This window comes from Calliphora vicina, chromosome 1 (assembly GCF_958450345.1).
Source record: "Calliphora vicina chromosome 1, idCalVici1.1, whole genome shotgun sequence".
In the NCBI taxonomy this organism is placed as follows: Eukaryota; Metazoa; Arthropoda; class Insecta; order Diptera; family Calliphoridae; genus Calliphora; species Calliphora vicina.
The window spans coordinates 123798694-123825417 of NC_088780.1; the positions used below are offsets into that span (position 1 = coordinate 123798694).

The window sequence follows — 26724 nt, forward strand, 5'->3', positions numbered from 1 at the left end:
ATTAAGTCATTAACATAGACAATATGGATATCATATGAAAAGTATTTCAAAGGCCTTTTTTCCAATGACGTATATAACGTCATAGAAATTTGGTCCGACAATGAGTGAAAATCGGGAAAAATATTTTTTTAACCGAGTTTTTTTTCACCAATTTTTTTTAGGATTCCTAATTTTCTGGAACTTTTTCATTACCTGCTTAGAAATAATACTGTAACTTTAAAAACAAAACTTAAAAAAAAATTCCAGAAATTTGCCGAGAATTTCAATGGCAACGGAATGGATTCCGGAATCCATTCCGATCGAAAGTGGAATTAATTCAGTATTTTGCTTCTTCAGTACATGTAAAATGAAAATTTCTTTCGGAATGAAACCACTTTCAGTTTGCAAATTGGAATTGATTTTTGATTGTAATTATTTGGTTTTTCCAAAATTTTTAGTCAATTTCTGTACCAAAACCTTCATATTTGTTTTAATATGAAAAACGTGTTCAAATTAAAATCATAAATACAGAATTATGAAATATTTTTGGAATTAATAAATTACACGAAATCTGAAGAACCTAAAACGAAATCGATAGGAATAAAAACTATGGATTTGAAACCATTCCGGACAAAATGTGTGACAGGCCTGTATGTCGGTTCATGTTGTAAATTTTGATCACAATTTTGAAGATAGTACAACGAAATTTTAGGTAATGAGCCATTTTTCTAATTACTTGGGCCTACATATATTAACGAACAAAGCTTTACTATTAAATGTCAGTCCATTTTAACATTTTCTGTAAAAGTTTTTATGTTAAAGCTATAGGGTAAATCTTTTTGGTTTATTACCCGCTCTTTAAGTACACATAGTGGGTATGTGGTGATGTTTGTAGATATTAGTCTAACACCCACCGTAAAATATACCGATCGACTCAGAATAATTTTCTGAGTTAATATACATATAATCCTTGTTCGGAAAGTACAGGTCGCAATTTTGAAGATACATATTTCGATAAAATTCGGCACATTAATTTTTTTCAGCCCAAGAACGAAGCCAAGTGAAACTGTCTGAAATCGGTCCATTATTTTACATAGCCCCTATACAAATGTCGTTCCGTAATAGTAGCTTATAGGTCTTAAATGTTTAATTTATATAGATATCTACACAAATTTTGCTCCAAATAAGTTTTATATATCTGGAAGTCATGTCACCTAATTTTTTGATGATCGGTTCATAATCAGTTGTAGCTCCCATATAAGGCCCACTTCCGAAAATCACTTTAACGAGCATAAATCTCTTAAAAATTTTGGAATCCAAATATAATTTAAAAAAAATGAGTTTCGTATAGACATAAATCACACGGCGTAATATTATGGCGATCGTTCCACAATTTCTCTTAGCTCCCACATAATAATTCCGAAAATCACTCACAAATATTTATTATTGAAATTTGAAAAGAAAAATGTTATTGCTTGGTTGTGTAGGGTATATTATATGGTGTGGCTTGACCGACCATACTCTCTTACTTGTTTTTATGTTGGTTTGTATTTTCTAAACAGATTTATGTTTATTTTATATACATACTTTCATACATACATATGTATATATGTTTCGATCTATTTTTTTTGTGGTAAATATACGTAATAAGTAAGAAAAGAAGAATTAAATAAATAAGTACAACAAAACAAAAAATATAACAACAACAGCAATTTCATTTAAACAGCATAAATGTCAGGGCAAAAGAGAAAAGGATACTATTACTACTGAAACCCCAAACTGAAAGATACAAGCTAAAACAGAAGAAGTATAAGTTGAAGGTGTCAGATGTAAGTCACTTAAACTGCAGTTAAACCATTTATAACAATGACAGAAGTTTTAAATTTTTTTTTAACAACAAACTGAGGAAACAATTTAAAGCATCAGATTAATATATTTGAAGGAATACAAAAAATATTTAAAGTAAGCAAGAGTATAGGTTTTAAAGTTTAGGAAATATTTACATATATGTATGATAATTTTGATTCATAGAAATTTCTTATAACCAGTTTGTGAACATTTTCTAATTAGTATTTCATTCTTTCTTAGCACTAAAATGATTTCTAATAATAATGATAATTTAATCATTTTTTTTAGTAATTTATTTACATCATATATTTTCCATATAATTTCCTATTTCGGCGAAATAATTATAAATAAATACAATCGTAAAAAACATGCATATTTTTTATAGGTATATAAATACAAATTCTTATTAAAATTATTTATTAATTAAATAAACAGATTAAGATTTAAAGAAAACAACTTCTGCTTTATCGCTTGTAGAAACCATAATGATGATTATGATGATGATGATTCACTATATTGCAGTAGTGGCCATGGACTTTATAGCAACCAGCAAACTGAGAAAATTCATAGCGACAACATTTTAAACATTCAAAGGTATAAAAATATTTCAGACCTAAATTAAAGAATAGAATAATAAAAAAGAACAGTAATTTAATGATGTGAGCTGGGACTATAACAGTTATAAGTGATATCAAAAAAGATATTTTATAAAAGTTATTTTGTGACTTTAAAAATTTTAATTTTTCGTCAGAAAAAAAAAACTCATTTGAGGATTTTTATTTTCCCCGTCAGAAAATAAAACTCATTTTATGTAAATTGACACCTAAACCTTGACGCTGGTCAGATCATTACAATTCGTAAAGCCTCTTGCATTGCAATTGAATAATTTTTCATTAAAATAAAATCAAGTGGGATTTTAATTTGTTATTGTTTGATTCCTATTATCAAATTTTTGTTGTTTTTTTTCATAAACAAATAAATTACTACAAGCATTATATCAGATAGACTCAATAAAGAAAGCTACTGAAAAAATAGTAGAAAATAAACGAAAAGAGTTTTATTTTTTGACGGGAAAATAAAACTCCTCAAATGAGTCTTTTTCATGACGGTTTATTAAAACTCTTTTTTCATGAAAAATAAAATTCCTCAAATGACTTTCATTTTATGATGGAAAAAATAAAAGTCCTCAAATGAGTTTTTTTATGACGGCTATTTAAAACTCATTTTTTAAGTGTTTCATGCGAACTTTTATTTTTACGTTGAAAAATAACTGTTAATTGTGGAGTTATCTATTGGTATATAACATTATAGGTCTCCGTTGACTCTAACATAGAGATTTTTTTATTTAAAATTTTCTGGATAACTGGTATTTACGGTCCCTGAATGTGAGCACTATCAGCTTAAGTAGACATAAGTTAATTTATGAATTTTTGATTTTAATAAAAATTTATTAAGGCAGAATTCATAAATGGCTGAGAAATATGCAAACAATTACACAATCTGAATTGTCAGTATTGAAGAAATTATGGAATCCGTTTTTATCGGTTTTAGTAAAATTATTCAAAAACTCTGTAGTTGTGGGTACAACAAAAATAAAAAATTATTTATCATCGACGCTAGTTTCCAGTCTATATCAAATGAAAATTAAATGAAAATCTGAAAATTAATGAAATAAAATCAGAAAAAAGAACCATTATTTAAAAATATATTTTTTTTTACAATTATTAAGTTTGTAGGTGGGTTTCTGATAATATCTCAGCCATTTATGGATCAATATCGCTGATTTGTAATTAAAATTTATCGAACGAACATACAGTGAGCCTCAAAAGTTATTTAATTTTTTTTTAAGATAATGAAAATCCTAAAATCTATTCATCGATTCAAATTTAAAAGTTTCGGTTTGTTGGAGATTGAGTTGAATAATAGATTCGGTTCTCAAAAAAAAAAGATTTAATGATTTTTATGAACTTAAAAAAATCAAAAAAATCACTTCTGAGGCTGTGTGTATATATAATAAATTGATACAATAATTCGATCACCTCTGGTTAGGAGAACATTGTACAGCTTGTAACTTGTACCAATATGGACAGATTTCAATGTTATAAAGCAAGTTTGAAGATAAATAAATTCCTGTTAATTTCACTAATAACACCACCGCAGTGGCTATGGTATTATGCGTTTGTGCTGATAATGTCCAAATATACTTGTCTAACACCCACCTTAAAGTATTCCGATCGAATCAGGATCATTATCTGATTCACTGGCTGTCCATGTAAGCCTTGTGCGCAAAGTACAGGTCGCAATTTTGAAGATAAATATTTCAATAGAATTTGGTACATACAAATTTGCGGCCCACGACTGTTGAAACTGACAGAAATCGGTCTATTATTTCAGTTATTCACTACAAAATGTTGCCCAATTTCATGACGATCGGTCCGAAATTAGTCATAGCTCTCATATAAAATTTTGACTTTCATTATTTTTGACGACATGAATTGAGATATTTCAACAAAACTTATTTTTTGGATTAATCAGAAATAAGAGAAAATGCTTTTAGAAACATATTTGAGCAACCATTACCGAAGATATTTGCGAAACACAAAATAAAGTCAATGTAAAAATTCAAATTTTAAAATTTAATCAGAAATATCTTTTAAACTGTAAGAGACAACTTAGAGAAGTAAACATGAATTTCATTACCTTTCCACTTGCTTTAAAACAAAGTATCATTCATTGAAATCTGTCCATATTTGTTCAGGTTACATGCTAAGCAAAGTTTTCTTCATCAAAGGTGGACGATTTTGACACAAATTTAATTTTCTTGAAGCAACATTTTTTAATCGGACCGGAATGTACATGCTGAGCAAAGTTTTTTTTTTTTTGTAATTTTTAGGTTCTAAACTATCAAATAGTTGTATCTAGGGAGCCTTACCTTTACATGTCCATCTCGCTTGAGGATAACCATATTGTTTTCTAAAGTAACATCTTCTTGAATAGTCAGGATAACTGGGATATAATGGATATTTGGGGGCTGGAGTTGTGGTTTTTGTAAAGGGTGAATCTGTGGTTGGATAATATGGAAAATCATTTCGTTTTGTAGTAGTTGGTGCCAAAGTGGTTGTAGTAGTGGTAGTTGTGGTTTCTGGGGTTGTAGTTGGCTCTTCTGTAGTTGTGGTAGTTGGCTCTTCTGTTGTTGTAGTTGGCTCCTCTGTAGTTGTAGTAGTGGCTTCCGTAGTTGTTGTAGCGGCTTCCGTAGTTGTTGTAGTAGCTTCAGTAGTTGTTGTAGCGGCTTCCGTAGTTGTTGTAGGGGCTTCGGTAGTTGTTGTAGCGACTTCCGTGGTTGTTGTAGGTGCTTCGGTAGTTATTGGCTCAGGAGTTGTGGGTGGTCTAGTTGATAGGTCCCAATCCGGTGGTGGTACATCTTGTGTTAGCACCGCCACCACCAATAGAGTTAGGATTATTAAATATTTAAACTAAAAAAATTAAATGTATTAATTTTTTATTTGTTACCATTTAAACTTCTTCTATTTAATCTCATTATTTACCATAGTTTATTTATTTATTTATATCTTATTTTATTTTTTAAATACCACAATTATTATTATTTTTTCTTCTCTGTAATAGTTACTGTAGTGTTTTCTTTGGCGCGTTTCGTTTCAAACTGAAAACATTTTCATTTGTTTATGCCTTTCAAAGTGCACGAGAAGCTTAGTCGTTTTGTTTTTTCGTACTTCGATTATATTTTCGGAGAATCGCAAGTGAAATAGGAACAATTAAGCAGATCAGTTTATTTACTTTAGGGGGGAAAATGGCGGGGACTTAATGCCAGTGGACAAAACTTACGTAGGTGATAAATTTATATGTTTTCTCCTACCAAAAGCTGGAACTTGAGATAGTTTAATAAAATTTAAAAAAAAAAATTATAAAATCATTCCAAAAACCGGTCAATCGATTTTTTCATTATTGTAAACTCATCCGATTTTTTGACAAACCGGTTTTTTTTAAAGAAAATATATTTTCTAAAGCTTATTTGAGTGCCAGCCGTTTTTTTTTTTTAGATTTTAAAGAGTGCCGGGTGGAATATTGTGACATGACACTAGGCCTAAAAGTTAAGTGCTGAAAATTTGAGCCAAATCGGACATCGATTTCTGGACTCGCATCGAGGTCAAACTTCAGATATATGCAAAATTTTACTATTTATATGAAATAAATAGGTGAAACTCGTTAACTTTCTGCATTGTTTTCTAGAAATATGTAGATTTTTATATTAATGAATATTACATTATTACAAAATGACCCAAAAACTGTATTAGCGCCAGTTTTTGTAAAAATGTTTGCTACCAAATAAATACTTTTCAATTGAATGTAAAAGAATCGAAATGTGTACGTAATTATCGTTGTAATGAGGTATAAATGATAAAATTTGATTAAAAAATTTTAAAGTTATTACAAATTCGCCAGACCATTAACGTGTCTCAGACGTTAATCCTTAAAACGTGAAGGTCAAAGGTCAAATTTTTCACTATTTGGAATTTCTAATGAAAAGATAGCGAAATGTAAATTATTTTTGGGACGATTTTGATGAAACTTAAGAAAAATATAACATGAAGTCTAGTATTTATAACAACAGCACCAAAATGGAAATTAAACCTTAATGACACTTGGGGTCCAAATTACCCTCAACTTTTAAAATCACGAAAAACACAGCCATTTTGACCCCAAGTGCTCTTGAAGGTTAAAATCCATTGTTGCACTGTTGTTGTAAAGGTTAGACCCGAATGTATATTTTTCTCAAGTTTCATTAAAATCGGCCCAAAATATATAACATTTCGCCATCTTTTCATTAGAATTCCAAATATTGAAAAAATTTGACTTTTGACCTTCACGATTTAAGGGTTAACGTTTTCCGATTTTAGTAAAAGATTCAGACTATATTTAAAATTACCTGGACTATAATATTCTGAACAGGTTTTACTTAAAATTAATAACAGTAAGAAAATTGGGCACATTCGCCAAAATATGGACAAAAACTTAGTTTTTCTTGAAAATCGCAAAATTTAAATCGAAGGTACGGAAAAACTGTAAGAGGCATTAACATAATTTTTTCATATTTTTATTCCCAATTATGATATCAATAAATCCCAAAGTGATGATCAAAAAATTCTGAAATTTGTTTAACAAAATTTTTAAAAATTTGAAAATGGAGATTCGAAACAACCGTTAAAAAAAATAATTTTTTTTGGGTCGATCTGCGAATAGGTTAACGGTATCCTACTAAGACAAAAACTCATACACAAGTAAATACTGATATATTTTAAATAAAAATTAGCTTTTATTTTAATTTTTCTTGAAATATGTTAACTTTTTTTCTTAAATTTCTTGTTGAAGTGGCCTGAAACAAGTTAATGGTCTGGCGAATTACAAAATTTCTTAAAATAATACCCAAAGTCTTCTAAAATATTCAAATTTGCGAGGTTATATTGGATGTATGACATAAAAATACGGAATTTTTTAAAATTGTTTGGTTTTATTTTGAAAGATTTGTACAAATTTATTCAAATTATTTGTCATTGGTAGCTATGACCTTTTCCCATCTTTCTGACAAAATATGGATTTCTAGCCAAAAGAAGTGTTCGTCTTTTGAAGCCAAGAACGAATCAAGCCAATATCGGATACATTGTTCCAATGTGAAGCATATCCCAGAAAGAGCGTTCTGCATCAATCGAAACAAATAGTTGTATAAGACTTCATTATAAATACTTTTTAACAGGTATTGCAACATGTGGCCGAAATTTGTCATGGTGGAATATTACAGTTTCATGTCTGGCCGCATATTCTGGTAGTTTATCGGCCAATGCTCGCTTCAAACGAATCAGTTGCTTTACGTACAGATTCCCTGTGATTGTCAGGCCAGATTTTAGCAGTTCATAGTAGATAGGACCCTGAGCGCCATTTAGCTGTGGTGTCGATTCGGCTGGTTGGGATGGCTTGACATACGATCTCTTACGCTTCGGGTTATCGTAATGGATCCATTTTTCATCGCAAGTTTTATATAATAGCGTTCAAGCATCATTTCGGACATGCAAAATCGTCTTTCAAGGTCTTTCGGCTTCAATTCATTTGGTAGCCAATTTCACTGTTCTTGGATGAATCCGGCTGCTCGCAAAGTATTTGAAGTTGCTGCTTGAGTTGCTCCCAATGATTTAGCAAGCTCTTGTTGAGTTTTACAACAATTTTTATGGAGCAATGCCTCCAATTCTTGGTCTTCAAACCTTTTTGGCTGGCCTGGGCGTTCTTTGTCTTCCGTGTCAAAATCACCACTTCTGAACCCCATAAACCATCTCTCGCATGTTGAAACCGATAGAAAACATCCATCATACGCTTTGGTGAGCAATAGGTTTTGCGTTAAAGAAGTACAGCTAAACATCCCGCATATTCGCAGCAAAAAAAAAAAACACTATAGGGTTCAATAACTAAGTGAAGAGAGTTCTCGACCGATCTTGTTGAAAAATTGTGTCTGAGTTACTATCCCATAGGTCTAACCTTGGTCCAAATTTCATGCCGATCGGAAGACATCGATTTCAAAAGTTGATTCACTTGACATGAAATCCATCCCCCCTATGTATTGAGAATTTCTAATAATATAGGTGTATGACTTATAAATGCGAGATTTCCGCGATTTTTAATAACTTATATGTCATTTTGAAGTTTCAAAAATTTTAAATTTTTTTTTCGAAAGATTTAAGAAATAGCTATCTAAACTATTTGGGATACATTTTGCTAAGAACAATAGGTAATAAGTTTCCGGTTTGGCCAAAATGTCAAATTTGTACCCCCTCTAACTCAGAGAGTTCTTGACCGATCTTGTTGGAGTAACCTTGGTCCAAACATTCCGATCGGAAGACATCGACTTCAGAAGTTGGTTCACTTGACATGAAATTCCCATATGTAAACAGTGGGTATACCAATACAGACATTTTAACGTTTTGTATTAAACCTGTAATAAAACTACTAATTTTTTCCAAAATATCCAAATAGATCTGGATATTCTTAATCCTTGAGATTGTTATTGAAATGTACTCATTTATCGCCACTTTCCCTCATATATATATTTTGTACTATTTATTATTTATTTTATTTTTCATTCATATATTTATTTATTTGTATTAATTCTACTGATAATTTCTTAGTGTTACGTATAAATTTCAACAACAAATACTATGAGACATTTAACAATGATCGCTATGATGGTATTTACAAAATACAGCCAGCCTGCCTGCCTGCCAATATTAATGACGTTAATTCTGCTACAATTAAACAACTTGTAACGAAATGTTTAAAACATTAAACATTTGTTAAATAAAAACAGAAAAAAAATAATTTGAAAATTCCCTACTAACTGCTGATAACCTTTTCTAGACATTTCAGCAGTGTTTATTTATTTGTTGTTGTTGATGTTCATACGATCATTTCTCATGGCTCTTCATAGATGAGGGAGATTTAAAGGAATTAAAAGTTTTATTTTTCAAACATGTTTTTAATTTAAATATTCAAGATGGCGCAACAAACTTGGAGTTTTAAATCAAAGAACACTGGAATAGAAAATAGAAAATCAGACTGTGTTCCATTTGGTTGGAGAAGGTTAACTCTTTGCGGTTGAGTGGTCACTTTACTAACCACCTTTTCTATAGTCTTTAAAACATAGTTTATTGCTAAACGATTATATTTTGTGAAGTCATCGTTTGTGATTTTTTTGCAAAACTTTGCCGTCAGGGTGCTCTGGTTAGATAAATATATTTGAAAATATTGTAAAAATCTGTTTTTAAGAGACTTTCTGGCATTCAATAAAAAAAAGCACAGAGTGCTTAATGTTCATTGAATTCAGTGTTACTTAGCTATTTCGGTTGTTTTGTCAGAAACATTTTTACTAAACAATATTTTTTAACATAGTTATTTTTAAAGCCATGTGGTTAGTAAACTACACATGGAAACTGCACATGCGTGCAGTCACGCGGTTGTCAGCTTTCAATGACACAAACTAAACGACGCAGCTTATTGAAATTTTGACAGGAGTCAACTGACAGGAGCAGATATTGAAGGGACTTTCAACAATGTAACATTTGTCGCAGTTCAATGGACTATCAGCAGCTGGGTGGTGACCATATTGAAATCGAGTGATATCTCTGAAAGTGTGTGGGATATGCGAGGAGTCAAGACAAGTAGACGACGAATATCCAAGAGGGAGTGATCTTTCCTCTACTGTGGTTGATTTTCATCAAGAAACTAGATTCTTGTTGATTTGGACAATAAGGGAATTAAGAAAAGCTTCTGGATATGATTAGAAATATCATTTATTAGGAATGCTCAGCTACTGAACTACAGATCGGGCTACGTGTATACCCGAGCAACTCAAAATTTATTCATAAAAGCGTGTAGGTCCTATGCTAAGATATACATTTCTGAGCGAAAATGTGCTGAATAATCTAAAGTATTGAGATCGAGACCTGGGACAGGATAGATATAGTACGCATTTCACTAGTATCTAGTCTGGATATAGTTGCTCGATTTAATTTGGTTATGTCACGGAGTCATATGATACCACTTGAATGTGTTCAATTTGGCAAAGACAAAAATTAATCATAAACAGCCTAAATGTACGGGTTATCTTTTATTTCATGGGTGTAATGTTATTTAACATTTTAAAGTTTTTATGAATTAATTACTTCATAGCTAATTACATATTTTCTAAGTGTGAAATAATATTAAACGAGTCTCACACACATTTTATTTATTTTGCCTATAAAACTCATTAGTTTAAATTCAACCCTCACAATTCCAAAATAGTCGTCCCACTGATAAGTGCTTATTTTAAAATAAATAATGAAATAATTTGCATATGAAAACATTTTGTTAATTTTACTTATTCAATTCTTTGTATAAAATTTGTTTTGTTTCTATTGCAAACTGCTGCATTATTCGACAAAGTCAAGACTTTGTTTGGAAATTGTTTTTCATTATTCATCCATAAATGATATATTCAGGTTCATTTATTTCTACATTTTTATAAAATTTCGTATATTGTTGAATTGTAATCGAATACTAGCATTTTTATTAAGATTTTACAATGAATCAACTGACTGACCACAATGTTAATAATTTTCAATAAATAGTTTTGTTATCAATCCTAATGACTGTGTTATTTTATTAAGAATAATGTGTGAGTATTTTCTTTCTGTTTGTGTTAATTATAAATTCAATTGAATTGAGTTTATGACGATTTTTTGTTTTAGAAACTGATACTAATAATTTAAGAATTAAAAACAATACTACACAAATATCAATTTCCATTAAGCATGATTCATTATATATTTAGTGAATATGTATGACAATGCATAAGTTTAAACGGTTTTTAGTTTGTTACATATGTTTTTTTTATGGATTTGAAAATATTTCAGCAAACAACATCTGTTAACACTAATTGGCAGTTGTGCATTTTTTTAACAATTGCACATAGTATTAATATAATTGAAAACATAGTGATGCATTTAGTGATTTTGGGAGGTATTGATAGAAACTAATACAAAAGTTCTTTAAAAAAATTAGTAACTTCAAGACCACAAATAAAATGTTCAAAATTCAAAATAAAATATATGTATTTAATTTATTTGTCTGCTTTACAAAATGCAGAAAGTGGTTTTGACACGGGAGCCAAAAAAGTTGTAAGGCCAAGAATTGGAGGCTTTACTCCATGAAGATTGTTGTCAAACTCAGCAAAAGCTTACAAAATCTTTGGGAGCTACACATCCAGCAATATCAAAACGTTTTCGAGCAGAAAGATTCATCCAAAAGCTGGGGAAATTGGGTACCATACAAACTAAAGCCGAGAGACCACGAACGACGATTTTGTACGGCTGAAATCATTTTGGAATCATTACTTGAGATGACCAGAAGCATAAGAGATCGAATGTGACGCCCGTCCAACCAGTCGAATCGATTATGAGCAGCTCAAATCTGACCATACCTTCACGGGGAACCTGTACTGTAAATAAAGTTTTTTTAGTTTTTGTAAAAATTTTGCCATTAAAAAATTACTTTTGCAATTTAATTTAAAAGAATAGAAATGTGTACGTAATTGTCGTTCTAATCTATATATAGATATCCCACTCGCATCCCACTAAGGGACTAAAAATATCTTAAAGGAATGGACCTAGGCTTTCTTTTGAGCAAAAAAAAAAATTAAAAAAGGGCCCATATTGGAAAAAAATGTTGATTTTGCAAAAAAAAATTAAAAAATTGTATGTCTTGCGTTACAAAATATTTATTTTGATAGATATCCTACTCGCATCCCACTAAGGGACTAAAAATATCTTAAAGGAATGGACCTAAGCTTTCTTTTGACTACAAAAAAAATTTTAAAAAAAGGGCCCATTTGGAAAAAAAATCGTATTTGCAAAAAAAAAAGTCAAAAATTGTAAGTCTTGAGTTAAAAAATATTTATTTTGATAGATATCCCACTCGCATCCCACTAAGCGACCAAAAGGGTCTTCAAGGATAATATCTAAGCTTTTGTTTGACCTAAAAAAACAGATTAAAAAAGGGTCCATTTTGAAAAAAAAAAGTCAACAAAGTTTTTGATTTTGCAAAAAAAGTCAAAAATTTTATGTTTTGAGTTACAAAATATTTATTTTGATAGATATCCCACTCGCATCCCACTAAGCGACCAAGTAGGTGTTCAAGGAAAATATCTAAACTTTATTTTAAGAAAAAAAAAAAAAAAAAAAAAAAGGCGTATTTTAAAAAAAAGTCAAAAAAGTTTTTGATTTCGGAAAAAAAATATTAAAAATTTTTTATTTTTTTTTTTAAATATTTTTTTTTCGAAAGATCGAAGAAATAGCTATCTATACTATTTGGGACACATTTTGCTAAGAACAATAGGTAATAAGTTACATGGATAAGAAAAAACCCCTGTTTGACCAAATTGTCAAAATTTTACCCCCTATAACTCAGAGAGTTCTCGACCGATGTTGTTGAAAAATTGTGTCTGAGTTACTATCCAATAGAGCTAACCTTGGTGCAAATTTCATCCCGATCGGCAGACATCGATTTCAAAAGTTGGTTCACTTGACATGAAATCCCCCATATATAAAAGTCAATGTGTGTTTGTTTGTTTGTATGATTGTTTGCGTATTTGTAATGGCACTCGACTTACAGTAAGGCAATTAATGAACAATCTAATCGGAGCGACCTTTATAACTGGGAATTATAACTTCGGAAATGCCATTTGATTTTATTCGATTGCAGTTTCCTATTTGCTTAGTATTTGCAATGATAACTGATAAAGCTCAACGTCAGTGTTTGCAAGTTTGCGGACTAAATCTAGAAAATCCATGTTTTTCACATGAACAGAAACTAATTTTAGATAGACTAAATATATTGTAAATCTTTACGGTACGGGTAGCGAAGCACACCGGGTTTTAGCTAGTAAGATATAAAAGACAAAAATTGGTTGAAAAATTTTAAAGTTATTAAAAATTCGCCAGGCCATTAACGTGTCTCAGGTAACTAGAACAAGAAATGTAGGAACAAAATGAATATATTTTGATAAATATTAAAATAAAAGCTCATTTTTACTTAAAATATATCTATATTTACTTGTATATGAGTTTTTGTCTTCGTAGGATACCGTTAACCTATTCGCAGGTATGACCAAACAAATTTTAACAGCAGTTTCAAAACTCCATTTTCAAATTTTTAATAAATTTTGTTAAACAAATTTCAGAATTTTTTAATCATCTCATTGGGATTTATTGAGAATATAATAGGGAATAAAAATGTGCAAAAAATTATGAAAATATCTCTTATAGTTATTCCGTAGCTGCGATTTAAATTTTTAAATTTTCGAGAAAAACGAATTATTTGCCAATTTGTTGTGAATGAGCTATATTTCCTTACTGTTATGAATTTTAAGTAAAAGCTATTCAGAATGTTATAGTCCAGATAATTCTAAATATAATCTGAAAGTTTTACTAAAATTGGAAACGTTAAACCTTAAATCGTGAAGGTCAAATGTCAAATTTTTCACGTCGCGTCGTCACGTTGAACATTTTTACTAATGTTCGCCAAACTGTGGAGTGAGAATTGCCAAAATCCAACTTTCGTTTATAAAGGGCCACCCTAATGTACCCGGTTCGGTTGCTATTTAAAATCGGCCAAAAAATGGCTTAGATATAAGGAAAAGACCACGACAACATAGATTTTTTAGCTATTTTCTTCTATATCTGAATTACTAAGTCGTTAATATAGATAATGATAGATATTTCAAAGTCCTTTGAAATACGTATATAACGCCATAGTAAGTCGGACCTACAATTGTTCAAAATCGAGAAAAATATTTTTACCCTATATTTTTTGCCACGAATAAGTTTTAAAAAATTTTAAGTTTTATTTTAAAGTATAATTTGATGAAGGGTACATTAGATACGGCACTGCCGAATATAGCTCTCTTGTTTTAAATTCAAATCAATTACAAAATAGCTTTATAAAATTTATTGAATGATTCCGTTTTTCTTCAAATCCAATCTGAAGTCATTTACAAATAGGCTTTAGACTATTTCTTTCAATTCATTTTGTAAATGATTAAAAATAAATTGAATGAAGAAAACACGTTTTCATTCAATGTGGATTATATTTAATTCAAATAATTTATTGTTATATTTCCATTATGAATTAATTCAGCAATGATAAAAGTCTTTGAATTAAGGTAAAGAATTTATTTTGTTCGGTATGGTTTTATGGAATGAATTTCTGACATAATTTAATTCTGAATTAAGATTTTAGTGAATTAAGCTTAAATTTAGTTAAGTCATTCAAAGCTCTGACTGAATACCACAAATATAAATAATAGTAAAATTTAATTATGATTTATATATGTTAAAAAATGCAAACCACATTTGAACTATAGGGTGATTTATTTAGAATTTTCTTAAATTAAAAAAAAAAAAAACACTTAGGCTGGGTAATTTATTAAAATTTTAAACATAGTTATAGCTTAATCAATGCATTGTTTAAATATACTTTTTTTCATACAAATGTTTAAAGTTAATAAGTCAAATAAATATTTTTGGGCAATTAGTGGTTACACTCATTTCGTCAAATATTTGCATAATCTGAATGTACCTTGTGTATATGTAGGTGTTGTATATATAAAAGTGTAGCATACTTTTAGGATGTACTAATTAATTTACAACTGCACAGTGGGGCAGAATCGAAATTTTTTGGAAATAAATCTGGCATTTCACGTGGGCGTAGCCAAGGAGTATTCGAGTTTAAGATATTAAAATGGGCCCTAAAACTGCTCCAGGGGCGGCGCTATGGGGGCTCAAAGTAGGGTACCTTCTTGTAACATTTTTAAACACGTGCCACGTTTTTGTGTCCCATCCGATTTCAAAGAATTTTATATTTTTGGAAAGCGCTCGGCTAGGTCTTGAAAAAATGCTTGCGTGTGCTATTATATCTTATAATTTCCGAGTTTAGGCATTTCAAAATTGAAATTTTAAAATTTTGCCATACCTTGGAGAACATTTTGGTATAAAAAACATGTCCTATTTTTCGAACATGTCGGCTCTACGCCCTTCGGAAATTGACCTATTTTTTTTATCAAAATTTCAAATTTGGGCCACATTTCTAAAATCCCAAAGCTGGGATCAGAAAACGGAAACCCTGATATGTTCCCTATTTATCCCTAAAGTATTTTCCCAGCCCCGAAGGAAATGTGGACCATATGGGCAAAATTGTAAAAAATACCATTTTTGGGATTTTTGCTCCAATTTTTAGGAATTGCGGGATTCCCTTTAAACTTTTTTTACACTTTGTTATTTAGAATGAAAAACTTAAAAAACGTTGAAAATTTCATTGAGTTTCGTTAATAACTAAAGATTTTATTACATATTAAATATTGATAGAGTTCTTAAAGAAAGTTGTTTTTTAATAAAAAAAAATTTAAGTCACCTTTTTGTCCAAAAAACAACAAAAATCTACTATTTTTTGAATTTTTAAATTGAAAGTCGGTTATTTTTGGATTCGTAATTGATATTGCTCTGAAATCTTTTGTATGTTATTGGTAATTTAGTTGTCTAACTAACAAAAAAAAATCGAGTCCATTCGGTCAAAAAATGATCCCTATATTTTTAAAAAAGCAGACCAAGGTATGGCAAATTTTTAAAATTTAAATTTTGAAATGCCTAGAGATAAATAGCATATGCAAGCATGTTTTTTCAGGACATAGCCGTGCGCTAACCGTTTTAGGTTAGCTCGTATTTTCGAGAAATACCGTTATTTCGAAAATGGAGGAGGTTGCACATTTACAAATTAAAATACTATGCATCGGTTATGTGGTTTAGTATACAATATTAAAAGAACATGGTATACCACATTACCCGCCAATTTTTTCAATGTCTTGTTTATGGGCTTTTTCTCTTTTTCCCAAATTTCTCTAAAACTTGAACTTAAAAGACTTTTTTACTTTCATGGATGTAAACCTAACACTTGTAGTAGAACACCAACAATCGAATTAAGATTTTAAAATTATAGTCAAATAAAAAATAGGTATACCACATTACCCGAACTTATTCTATGTGGATACCAACATTTTTAAGAGCGCGGGTTATATGGTAGCTAAAACTAATTATGGACCGGTCATCATTAAAATGGGTAACGCGAATTCCGTGTATATAAAACTGATTTTTAACGAAATTTGTGAAGATACCTATATAAATTAAAAAATGTATGACCGATAAATTCCAATTTTGGGAGGACATTTGTATGGGGGCTATGTGAAATGATGTACTGATTTCAGCCAGTTTCAAGAGGTTTCGTCCAAATTTTATCGAAATATCTTCAAAATTGCGACCTATATTTTGCGCACAATGTTATAGCCAGACGAACGGGCCGGCATCGATCGGGATACTTTAAGGTGGGTGTTATACTAATATTTTTGGACGTTACAAACATCAGCACAAACGCATAATACCCTGCCCGCTATGGTGGTGTAGAGTATACAAATCTAGGGTATATCACATGATCTAGGCGGCCAGTTGACAGGTCCGGAATGCGAAATATGTGTTAAATTCAAATCATTCTCCACTTTATATCTCATCTGATTGTGTATATGCGTGGTGAATTCAAAGAAATATTTTTTTTCAATTAGTGGTTACACTTATTTCGTCAAATATTTCCATAAGCTGAACGTACCTTGTGTTTATGTGTTGTATAATTAGAAGTGTAGCATACTTTTAGGAGGTACTAATTAATCTACTATTAATTTAAAGTATGATAAGAAATACATACTGAATGAGGAATTAAAAGTATAAAAAATGCATTTGAGGAAGTAGAAATTAGGGCTGTTTACTTTATTGGCCAACATCTCAATACAAATAGAAAAATCTTATTAAAATCAAGTAATCGAATCATTTTAGATTAAGTTAATGAATGAACATACGATCTTTAATATGAAATGATATACAATTGGTCAATTCACAAGGTTTCTTATCATGTCATATTGTCATAATGTCCTAATATTTCACAATGATTTAAAAATATTCTTATTGCCTTTAAAGCAAAATATGTTCTAAAATACCAACCAGCAGAGGTCTGCGCCGAACGCCTAAGAGTCGGTTAAGCCGATCCGCCGATTCGTGAAATATTAGGACATTATGACAATATGACATGATAAGAGACCTTGTGAATTGACCAAATATAAATTTATTTCAAAGATTTTTAAAAGTTTAAACATGTCGTAAGTAAATTTTGAAGATTTGGTGTAACATAGTAAACTTATTAATACCACAAATTTCATCCTACATACATCTTTTCGCAATTAAAAAGTCTAGACATCTTATTTTTTCATTAAACATACAATATTTTATTTGTTTAAGAAGCGTCTCTTAAATAATTAACATTTATATTGTTTATAATTTACTTGTTGTTTTCTTCGAGAATTACCTCTATAAATTTCATTTAGATTTTGGTTTTCTTAAATTAATTATTAAATTTTTGTTATTGGTTTATTTAAGCACTTACACTTACACTTTAAACATAAAATGTACAATTCGTGTGTTTCTTTCATTCACTTCTTTTCTTTTTTTTTGTATTTTTAAGTTTAAAACTAAATAAATTTAACAATAAATATAACGATTTATAAAAATTACAAATATTTTTTAGTTTATAATTTTTCAATAATAATTTTCTCTTTTCTTTTGTTGAAATTAAATCAAAAAGATTGTGTATTTTTCGTAACTGGTTAGTTTTGGTTTGTTTTATATCTAGATACATATTTTCTTTACAACTTAGCGTTTAACAAAGCAAATAATAGCAATGAGGTTGGTATACTTTTTTACTTGGCTTAAATTTTAGAAATTTTTTTGAAGTTTTTGGATTAAGTTTTCGTTTAAAGTTAAAAATTATACTGTAACTTGAATGTGTTTACTTAAAAATCATAAGAGTTGGCCTCATCATCACCCTTGCGTACTTTGAAAACAAACTTATAGAGCAAAGCAGCCACGGCAGCGCCAGCAAAAGGACCCACCCAATATACCCAATGATCCATCCACATGTTTTGTACCACAGAGGGGCCAAAAGAACGGGCTGGATTCATGCTAGCACCGGTAAGATTAATCTGAAAGGAAATTTAAATAAACAAATTAAAAAAAATTATAAACAATTAAATAAAATTCCACTTACGGCACACAAATGACCAGCTGCTATGGATAAACCCACAGCCAAGGGAGCAGAACCCTTAATATCGGTACGTCCGGGATCGGATACAGCCTTAACAACAAACACCAAAATGAAAGTAATCAAAGCTTCGATGAGCACAGCTTGACCCACTGTTAAGGAGCCAGCATAACCGGAAACACCCAATTCAGGACCACCCACAGCTTCGGAGACACCAACCTAGATATTCGCATAAAATTATTTAGATTTCTTGGCTTGTTTGGAATCGAACTTACTTTAATGACGGCAGCTCCTGCAATAGCACCCACACATTGTACAGCCATATAGAGAGCACTTTTGATTATGCTCATTTCGCCAACGACAAGGAAGCCCAGGGTAACAGCTGGATTAATATGACAACCGGAAATGTGTCCAATGGCCTGCAATTAAAATGAGAGAAAGAGAATATTATGGTTATAGTTATATAGCATTTTATATGCATATTTTTCATATTTTGTCTATGGAACCTTTTTAAATTCGAAAAATTCTCGAATTTATTCATGATTTCGTGATAAACTTAAAAAAAAGAATTCTTTCTGATAATTGCATTATCTGTCATCTGTATGATTGAAGAAATATGTATTTTTTCCTCTTAATTTTTGAGAATAAAGGTACTTCTTAAATGGGAAATAAACTCCCCCTTTTTGTTGAGCGTGTTAATCATAATCATTTTCAAACTGTTGATATGTGATGAAGGATTTGTTTACAAAATAATTCTGAGTTTGATATCAAACATTAATGTTTGCAAGGTCCTTAAATCACGTTTAAAAAATAATATTATTTTCAAGTGTTTCTCAAAGGCAGATAACTTTTTATTTTCACTTTTGAATAAAAATGTCTTTATGATATTGTATTTTCTCATGAATTTAAATCATTCATAAAACTAATATTTCAATTTATTTTAAAACAAACACAGATATTTGATGTCTAATTGAGAATGATTTGATATCAAAGCGTTTCACAAATGTAAAAGTTTGAGAATGCTGGTATAGTGCATATTTTAAAATTATAACTTTCTCAATAATTAGATTCTTACAGATTTGCTAAGAGGTTTAAAACTACATTAGATATTATAAGAAGAAGCTATTCATAACACTGTACAACACAAAAAAAAACAAGTAAGAAAGTATGGACGGTCAAGTCCGACCATATAATACCCTACACTAAGTAAAAGAGCAAAAACATTTTTCTTTTAAAATTTCAATAATTTATATTTTTGAGTGATTTTCGGAAGTGGGCCTTATATGGGAGCTATGACCAATTATGGACCGATCACCATGAAATTAGGTCGTATGATTCATGTCTGTATGAAAGTTAACTATGTTGTTTGTGTGTAAACCAACATTTTTAAGCGATTTATGCACGTTAAAGTGATTTTCGTAAGCGGGTCTATATGGGAGCTATGACTAATTATGGACCGATCGTAACAAAATTCGGTGACATGAATTTTGTGTATATAAAACTTATTTGGAGCGGAATTTGTTGAGATACATATATGGGGCATTTCATGTTAAGTGAACCAACTTTTGAAATCGATTGCACCAAGGTTAGTTTATTTCAACAAGATCGGTCGAGAACTCTTCGAGTTAGAGGGGGTCAAAGTTTGACATTTTGGTCAAGCAGGTGTTTTTTCTTATCCATGTAACTTATTACCTATTGTTCTTAGCAAAATGTGTCCCAAATAGTTTACATAGATCTTTCTTCAATCTTTCGAAAAAAATATTTAAAAAAATAAAAAACTTTTAATATTTTTTTTCCAAAATCAAAAACTTTTTTGACTTTTTTTTTAAATGGGCCCTTTTTTTTCTTAAAATAAAGCTTAGATATTTTCATTGAACACCTATTTGGTCGCTTAGTGGGATGCGAGTGGGATATCTATCAAAATAAATATTTTGTAACTCAAAACATACAATTTTGGACTTTTTTCGCAAAATCAAAAACTTTGTTGACTTTTTTTTTTCAAAATGGACCCGTTTTTATTTTATTTTTAGCTCAAACAAAAGCGTAGATATTTTCCTTGAAGACCCTTTTGGTCGCTTAGTAGGATGCGAGTGGGATATCTATCAAAAGAAATATTTTTTAACTCAAAACTTAAAATTTTTCACTTTTTTTTGGCAAATTCGATTTTTTTTTTCAAAATGGGCCCCTTTTTAAACATTTTTTTTTAGTCAAAAGAAAGCTTAGGTCTATTCCTTTAAGATATTTTAGGTCGCTTAGTGGGTTGCGAGTGGGATATCTATAAAATAAATATTTTGTAACCCAAGACATAAAATTTTTGACTTTTTTTGCAAAATCGATTTTTTCCAATATGGGCCCTTTTTTAAATTTTTTTTTTTCATCCCGATCGGAAGACATCGATTTCAAAAGTTGGTTCACTTGACATGAAATGCCCCATATAAATTAAACATTTATGACCGATAAAGTCCAATTTCGGAAGAACATTTGTATGGGGGCTAGGAATAATAATTGTCCGATTTCTGCCAGTTTCAACAGGCTTGATCCTTACATGGACAGCCAGCGAGGCGACCAGCCAGACGGATGGACGGATATCGTTTACTTAGAAAGTTATTCTAAGTCCATCGGTATACTTTAAGGTGGTATACTATGGTGGTGTAGGGTATAAATACATATATGTTACTTGCTATACATTTTCAGTAACAGTTGTTAACAGTGAATGTTGGAAAATATAAAAGAACGACTTAAGTGTACCTTTTACTTGCTATATTCAGTAACAGTTGCTGCCAGTGATTATTCAATCACGGTGATTAAATCACAGGTATGAAAATATCGATCGCCTCTAGTAGTCACAAGGTTTTCATACTGTTTTGATATTGGTGTGTTAATCCAAAGTTGATTGGAAAATTAATGTAGAAGGTCGTTTCTAATAAAATGTTCAATGTAACCAATTTGGAATAACATTATAAACTATTGTTTCTTTGAAATAGATTTCTCCATATTTTTGATTATATAAACTATTTTCTTTTTAATTTTAACTTGAAAATAAATATATTCGACTATTCGATGAATCGACAATTATTGATCGAATAATTTTAATATCCATCGAGGACCCACAAAAGTATTTATATTCTGGATCCTTATTCTAAGACTGACTGTCTGGCTGTTGAAGGCACGATATCCAATGGAAATTTTCGTTAAATATTATCTTTTGATCAGAAAAGTTTGGTATTGAAAATCGGTCAAGTAGGACCAGAGTTATTTTGCACACGTTATTGATATTATAAAAGAACATTTTGCGTTGAAAATGGTAGGAATCGGTCTATGATTTTTCCTAGCACCCATACAAATACATATCTTTCCGGAATAAAAAAATATAGGTTTTCTTCGATTATTCGAATAATTTTTATTCGAATGACAACCCTTGTAGCACTTTAACTTATTTTATGTTATTTTCATCGAAAATATTTTATCAATGTCCATAGACATAGACCTTTGTTTGGTCAAAGGTCTATGTCTATGGAATGGTCTATGGAATATTTTTTAAACAAATGTTTACTATATTTTGAACGATTTGATAAATGAGCCATAAACAGTTAATTATCAGATGCGTTTTATTTAATAAATTAACTAATTAAAATCTGAATATACCAACCAGTCATAAATTTAATTAATTGCTAATGCAAAATCATGTGCATAATGTCGACGCAAATATTTTGCATGAGATAAGACAGTAAAAGATATTTGCCTTATATTGAAGATATAAACAAACTGTATTGCCAGTTATTTTATGAAGACAGTAAAGTGAGTCAAAATTTGTATTTAAGGAAAATATTTTAAAAATACATTTAAATAAATAGTTACTGACAAAGATTTTACACAATTATTTATAACTTTGATCTACTTTTCTCTTCAAAATCTCTCCATAAATTGTAAAATGTCACAAAACTTTTAAGCGAATATGCACGTGAAATAATGTACAGCAATTTAATTCATTTTTAATTTTAATTTTTCATTAACAATTTTTTTTTTAAATATAAACAGAATTATAGCGTAAAACTGAAATTCTTTTATGGCCAATATATGACAAGATTTTAGTTTATTTATTTTTTTGTTTAATTCTTGAAACGCATAAAAATTTAACCTACATTCAACAGGTACAAACATACATTCATACTACTACTTACTCCACTCGTCTGCGATTCTAAATTGAACATTCACACATATATTTTTGTTTTTACGAATTAATGTATGAATATGGGTACTTTTAAAAATAATGTATGACTATATTTGTATGAAAGAACGTATATAAGTATTTATGTATGTTTGAATTTAAATTTATAAGTAAGTTCTTCAACATAAATGAACTCATTTAATATGCAAACAACATTTACTTTAATATATTTTTCTTTTCGATTGATATTGGGTACGTTACATTTGTGGAAATATTTTTTTTGAGTTCTTTTCAGTTTTATTTACAAACTGAAACTCTTTTGAAAATCGTAAAATACCAAATCGAGTGTTTGAAGAATTTTATGAATATCAAACCAAAATTCTCAAAGGTTTCGCTAACCTAAACAAAGATTTTAGTTCCACATTTCATTAAGACTAATTTAAAAACAAGTAAGAGTGCTATATATACAGTGGTTCACAAAACAATGGAAACTTTTCCAAATATTTCATTAGCGGCCTAAAATCTGAAATAATTTTTTAAAAAATTTTAACATTTTTGTAGTATTTTATTTGTATAATTTTATTAACTTAATTTAACAAAAAACAAAGAACATAATTAATTAAATTCTAAGAATGAGAAAACAAAATTAAAAGATTTCTTTATTACGGTATTGACAAAACAATGGAAACTTAGGTATTATTTTAACAAATATGGTCTAAACTTTGCAATAACTCAATATTTTGTTGGGTATACCTTATTTTTTATAACTGCTACACATCGACGATGCATTGAACCAATTAAAGTGTCAATGGTCTCCTTTGAAATATTTTGCCATTCCCTTATTGAGATCTGGTTTGGGCAGGCCACTTCAAAACACGTACCTCGATAGATTGTAATCACTCGGTTACAACCCTAGAGGTGTGTTTCGGGTCGTTGTCGTGTTGGAATCTCCAAACTAGGGGCATATTTTCCTTAGCGTAGGGATACATAACATCGTTTAATATGGTTCTGTATCCTATACCTGTCATGGTATCTTTTATAATATGAATTGGGCCCATACCTTGCCCTGAAAAACATCCCCATACCATAATATTGCCACCGCCAAACTTTACAGTCTTATTTGTGTACTTTGGATCTAATCTTTTTCCCTTTGGTCGTCTTACAAATGTTCTCCCATCACTGCCTCTTAAATTGTATATGGATTCGTTGGAAAAGAGGACAGTATTCCATTTCTATATCGACCAGTTTAAATGATCCCTGGCAAATTGTAGACGAGCAGAACGGTTCTTTTTAGAAATGAGTGTTTTTTCACATGACGATAGCAACCAAGACCAGCCTCATTTGCCCTGCGACTAACAATGTTCGGGTACTTATTTCTAATTTTAGGCTATTAACAACCTCTCGATTAGTTATTTTTGGGAATTTCTTGAACTCTCTCGCTATTAAATTATCTTGTCTAGGCGTAGTCTTACGAGGTCTTCCACCTAAATGTTGAGTTTTTACAGAACCGGTATCAAGAAATTTCTTTATAATTTTTGAAACTGCTGATTTATTGAATATTTGTCACAGATACTTTTTTGTTTTAAACCAGCTTTCAAATCGTTAATTATTTTATTTTTTAAGTCTTCACAAATCTTAACTTTTTGTTTTGTCAGTAGCGAAATAGTGAATATTTTTAATTTTGTTCCCTTTTTTCAGAATATAATTAATTATGTTGTTTGTTTTTCAGTTAATTTATATAAATATACTAAATACTAAAAAAAAAAAATTTTATTTTAAAAAAATATTTTAAATTTTGGGATACATATGGAATATTTGGAAAAGTTTCCATTGTTTTGTCAACCACTGTATATATATCTTAAATACTGTTCACCAAGTCTACTTGAAGATAAATATTAAAAACAATTTTTGTTGAAAAACTTTTTTTGGGTGAAAAAAATTTGGTAAAAAAATAGTGCGGATAGGACAACACGGATTGTGTGTCGACTCTGCTATCTAAACAGATCCTGAAGGGTATACAAAAAAATTTGATTGATGGCATTTTCTCAATTTAATATCAAATATTATTCTCAAACCAAAAACTAAATTTTAATTTTTGAAAAATCACGTTTGAAAAATTTTGTTTTCGTTGATAACAAGTCTTATTCCCAAATCAATCTCAAACCTTAAGACTAGTCCGACTTATAAAGGTAACAATTACAAAGATAATTTACTTTCTTAAAAAAATAAAGTCGTTAATATTGTATGCTTGTAGGCTGATTTTGGATTACGATATCAGTAATCAGTTTCAGTTTTTAGTAAATACGAAGAATTAATTGAATAAATTTAGATTCCTGATAGGTGGAGTATTTTGTGAATGATATTTCTGTGATAAAGCTAAATCTTAATTCGAGAATATGTTTGTCATTCTAGTAGAAGATTAAATAGCAGGCATTTAGTTTTTGGTTCATCTCTTTAAAAACTGTTGAAATTATTCTTAGACATAAATTGAATTTAGATGCTGAGCCTAAAAACAATATTACATTAGAATAAACAAAGTTGGAAGTGAAAAAGAAGACTAAAAAATTGTAAATTGTTTATATTTTTTACGAAAGAGATTTTATTATCATTTTTAAACACAGATAAAAATTGTTTAAACAAAAAGTTTGGTACCTCTATTAAAAATTTGAAAACTCTCAATAATTGGACAAAATGCCCAAATTCTTGCACACGAAATACTAAACATGAAATCCCCAATTCAAATACACTAATCAGGTAACATTGATTGGGCCCTCTACATAACATTAATGTTGGTATTACTGGCCGTTCCCCACAATTTGATTCCGTACATATAAATTGGATATACACAAGGCATCAGCCAATTCTAGAGGTTTTGAATTAAAAATTAGTGTTTTATTTATTTTTATGTTACAAAACTGCGTAATTATTTAAGAATTATCATAAAGGAATCATTTCTGAAAAATAATTCGTATAAGATCAATTGAAGGCTGTTAATAATTTAAATAATATAATATAAAGAATATAATATAAGTTTGTCATTTCGTTTGTAATTTCTACATTTTTTCATTTCCGACACTGGATCCTTATAGATAGCGGAGTCGATTAAGCCATGTCCGTCTGTCTGTCTGTTGAAATCAACTTTCCGAAGCCCCTAAATAACTTACATACACGACACTTACATCGATATCTCCGGAATTCTTCCGGTTCGGTTCTATTTATATAAATCGTGAAAATCGGTTCACAAATGGCTGAGATATAAGGAAAAAACCAGGACAACCTCGATTTCTGACCTATTTTGTTTACGTATATATGGATTACTATGTCATTAATATAGACAAAAAGGATATTTAATGATAGATATTTCAAAGACCTTTGCAATGACGTATATAAGACCATAGTAAGTTGGACCTACAATGGGTCAAAATCGGAAAAGATATTTTTTAACCCGTTTTTTTTTCACCAAAAGTTTTTTTGTTATATATTAAAATAAAATTGATAAAACAAAAAAAAAAATTTTAAAATTTAGGAAAAAAAAATTTAAAAAATCAATTTGAACAAATGCTTTTTCCAAAAAATTAAAAAAACAACTTTGGAAAAAAAAATAAATTTTGTTTACCTAAAATTATTTGAAATTTTTATTATAAGTATAATTTGGTGAAGGGTATATAAGATTCGGCACAGCAGAATATAGCTCTCTTACTTGTTTTTCATTCAAATTGTTTTTGGTTATTTAGTCAATGAAATTATTTAAAACATTTTTCCAATAAATGTCTTCTGTTTGTCTTAAATATAATATAACAACGGTATTTATAAAATAAATTTAAAAATTCCCAACAAATTCGACTGACCTGACAATACAGTTTTCTCTATATATCTAGTTCTTCAGTGGATATTATTTTTGAACTTTCCAAATACCTCATTGTAGAGTAACATTTAAACTTATGTATTTCCAAACTTACTATACCTCTTACAATACATTTTATTTTAATCAAATATGC

General features: G+C 29.7%; 2 protein-coding genes across 2 annotated transcripts in view; both read right to left on the reverse strand.

The window, feature by feature from the left end:
* Nucleotides 1–1891: 1891 nt before the first annotated feature.
* Nucleotides 1892–5484, reverse strand: LOC135956912 (integumentary mucin C.1-like). The gene is made up of 3 exons (XM_065507524.1): nt 5373–5484; nt 4760–5300; nt 1892–2440 (listed from the first exon to the last, which is right to left on the reverse strand). The coding sequence occupies exons 1-3, from the start codon at nt 5373–5375 to the stop codon at nt 2292–2294; spliced, it is 693 nt and encodes a 230-aa protein (XP_065363596.1). The 5' UTR covers nt 5376–5484; the 3' UTR covers nt 1892–2291.
* A 12594-nt stretch (nt 5485–18078) lies between these two features.
* The window catches only part of LOC135963758 (aquaporin), an 88611-nt gene continuing 79965 nt past the window's right edge, over nt 18079–26724 (reverse strand). Inside the window, exons 4-6 of the mRNA XM_065515731.1 lie at nt 18834–18977; nt 18565–18777; nt 18079–18499 (exon numbers count right to left, since the gene is read on the reverse strand). Coding sequence (XP_065371803.1) covers nt 18311–18499; nt 18565–18777; nt 18834–18977 — 546 coding nt within the window. The 3' untranslated portion in view covers nt 18079–18310. The remainder of the gene's footprint in view (nt 18500–18564; nt 18778–18833; nt 18978–26724) is intronic.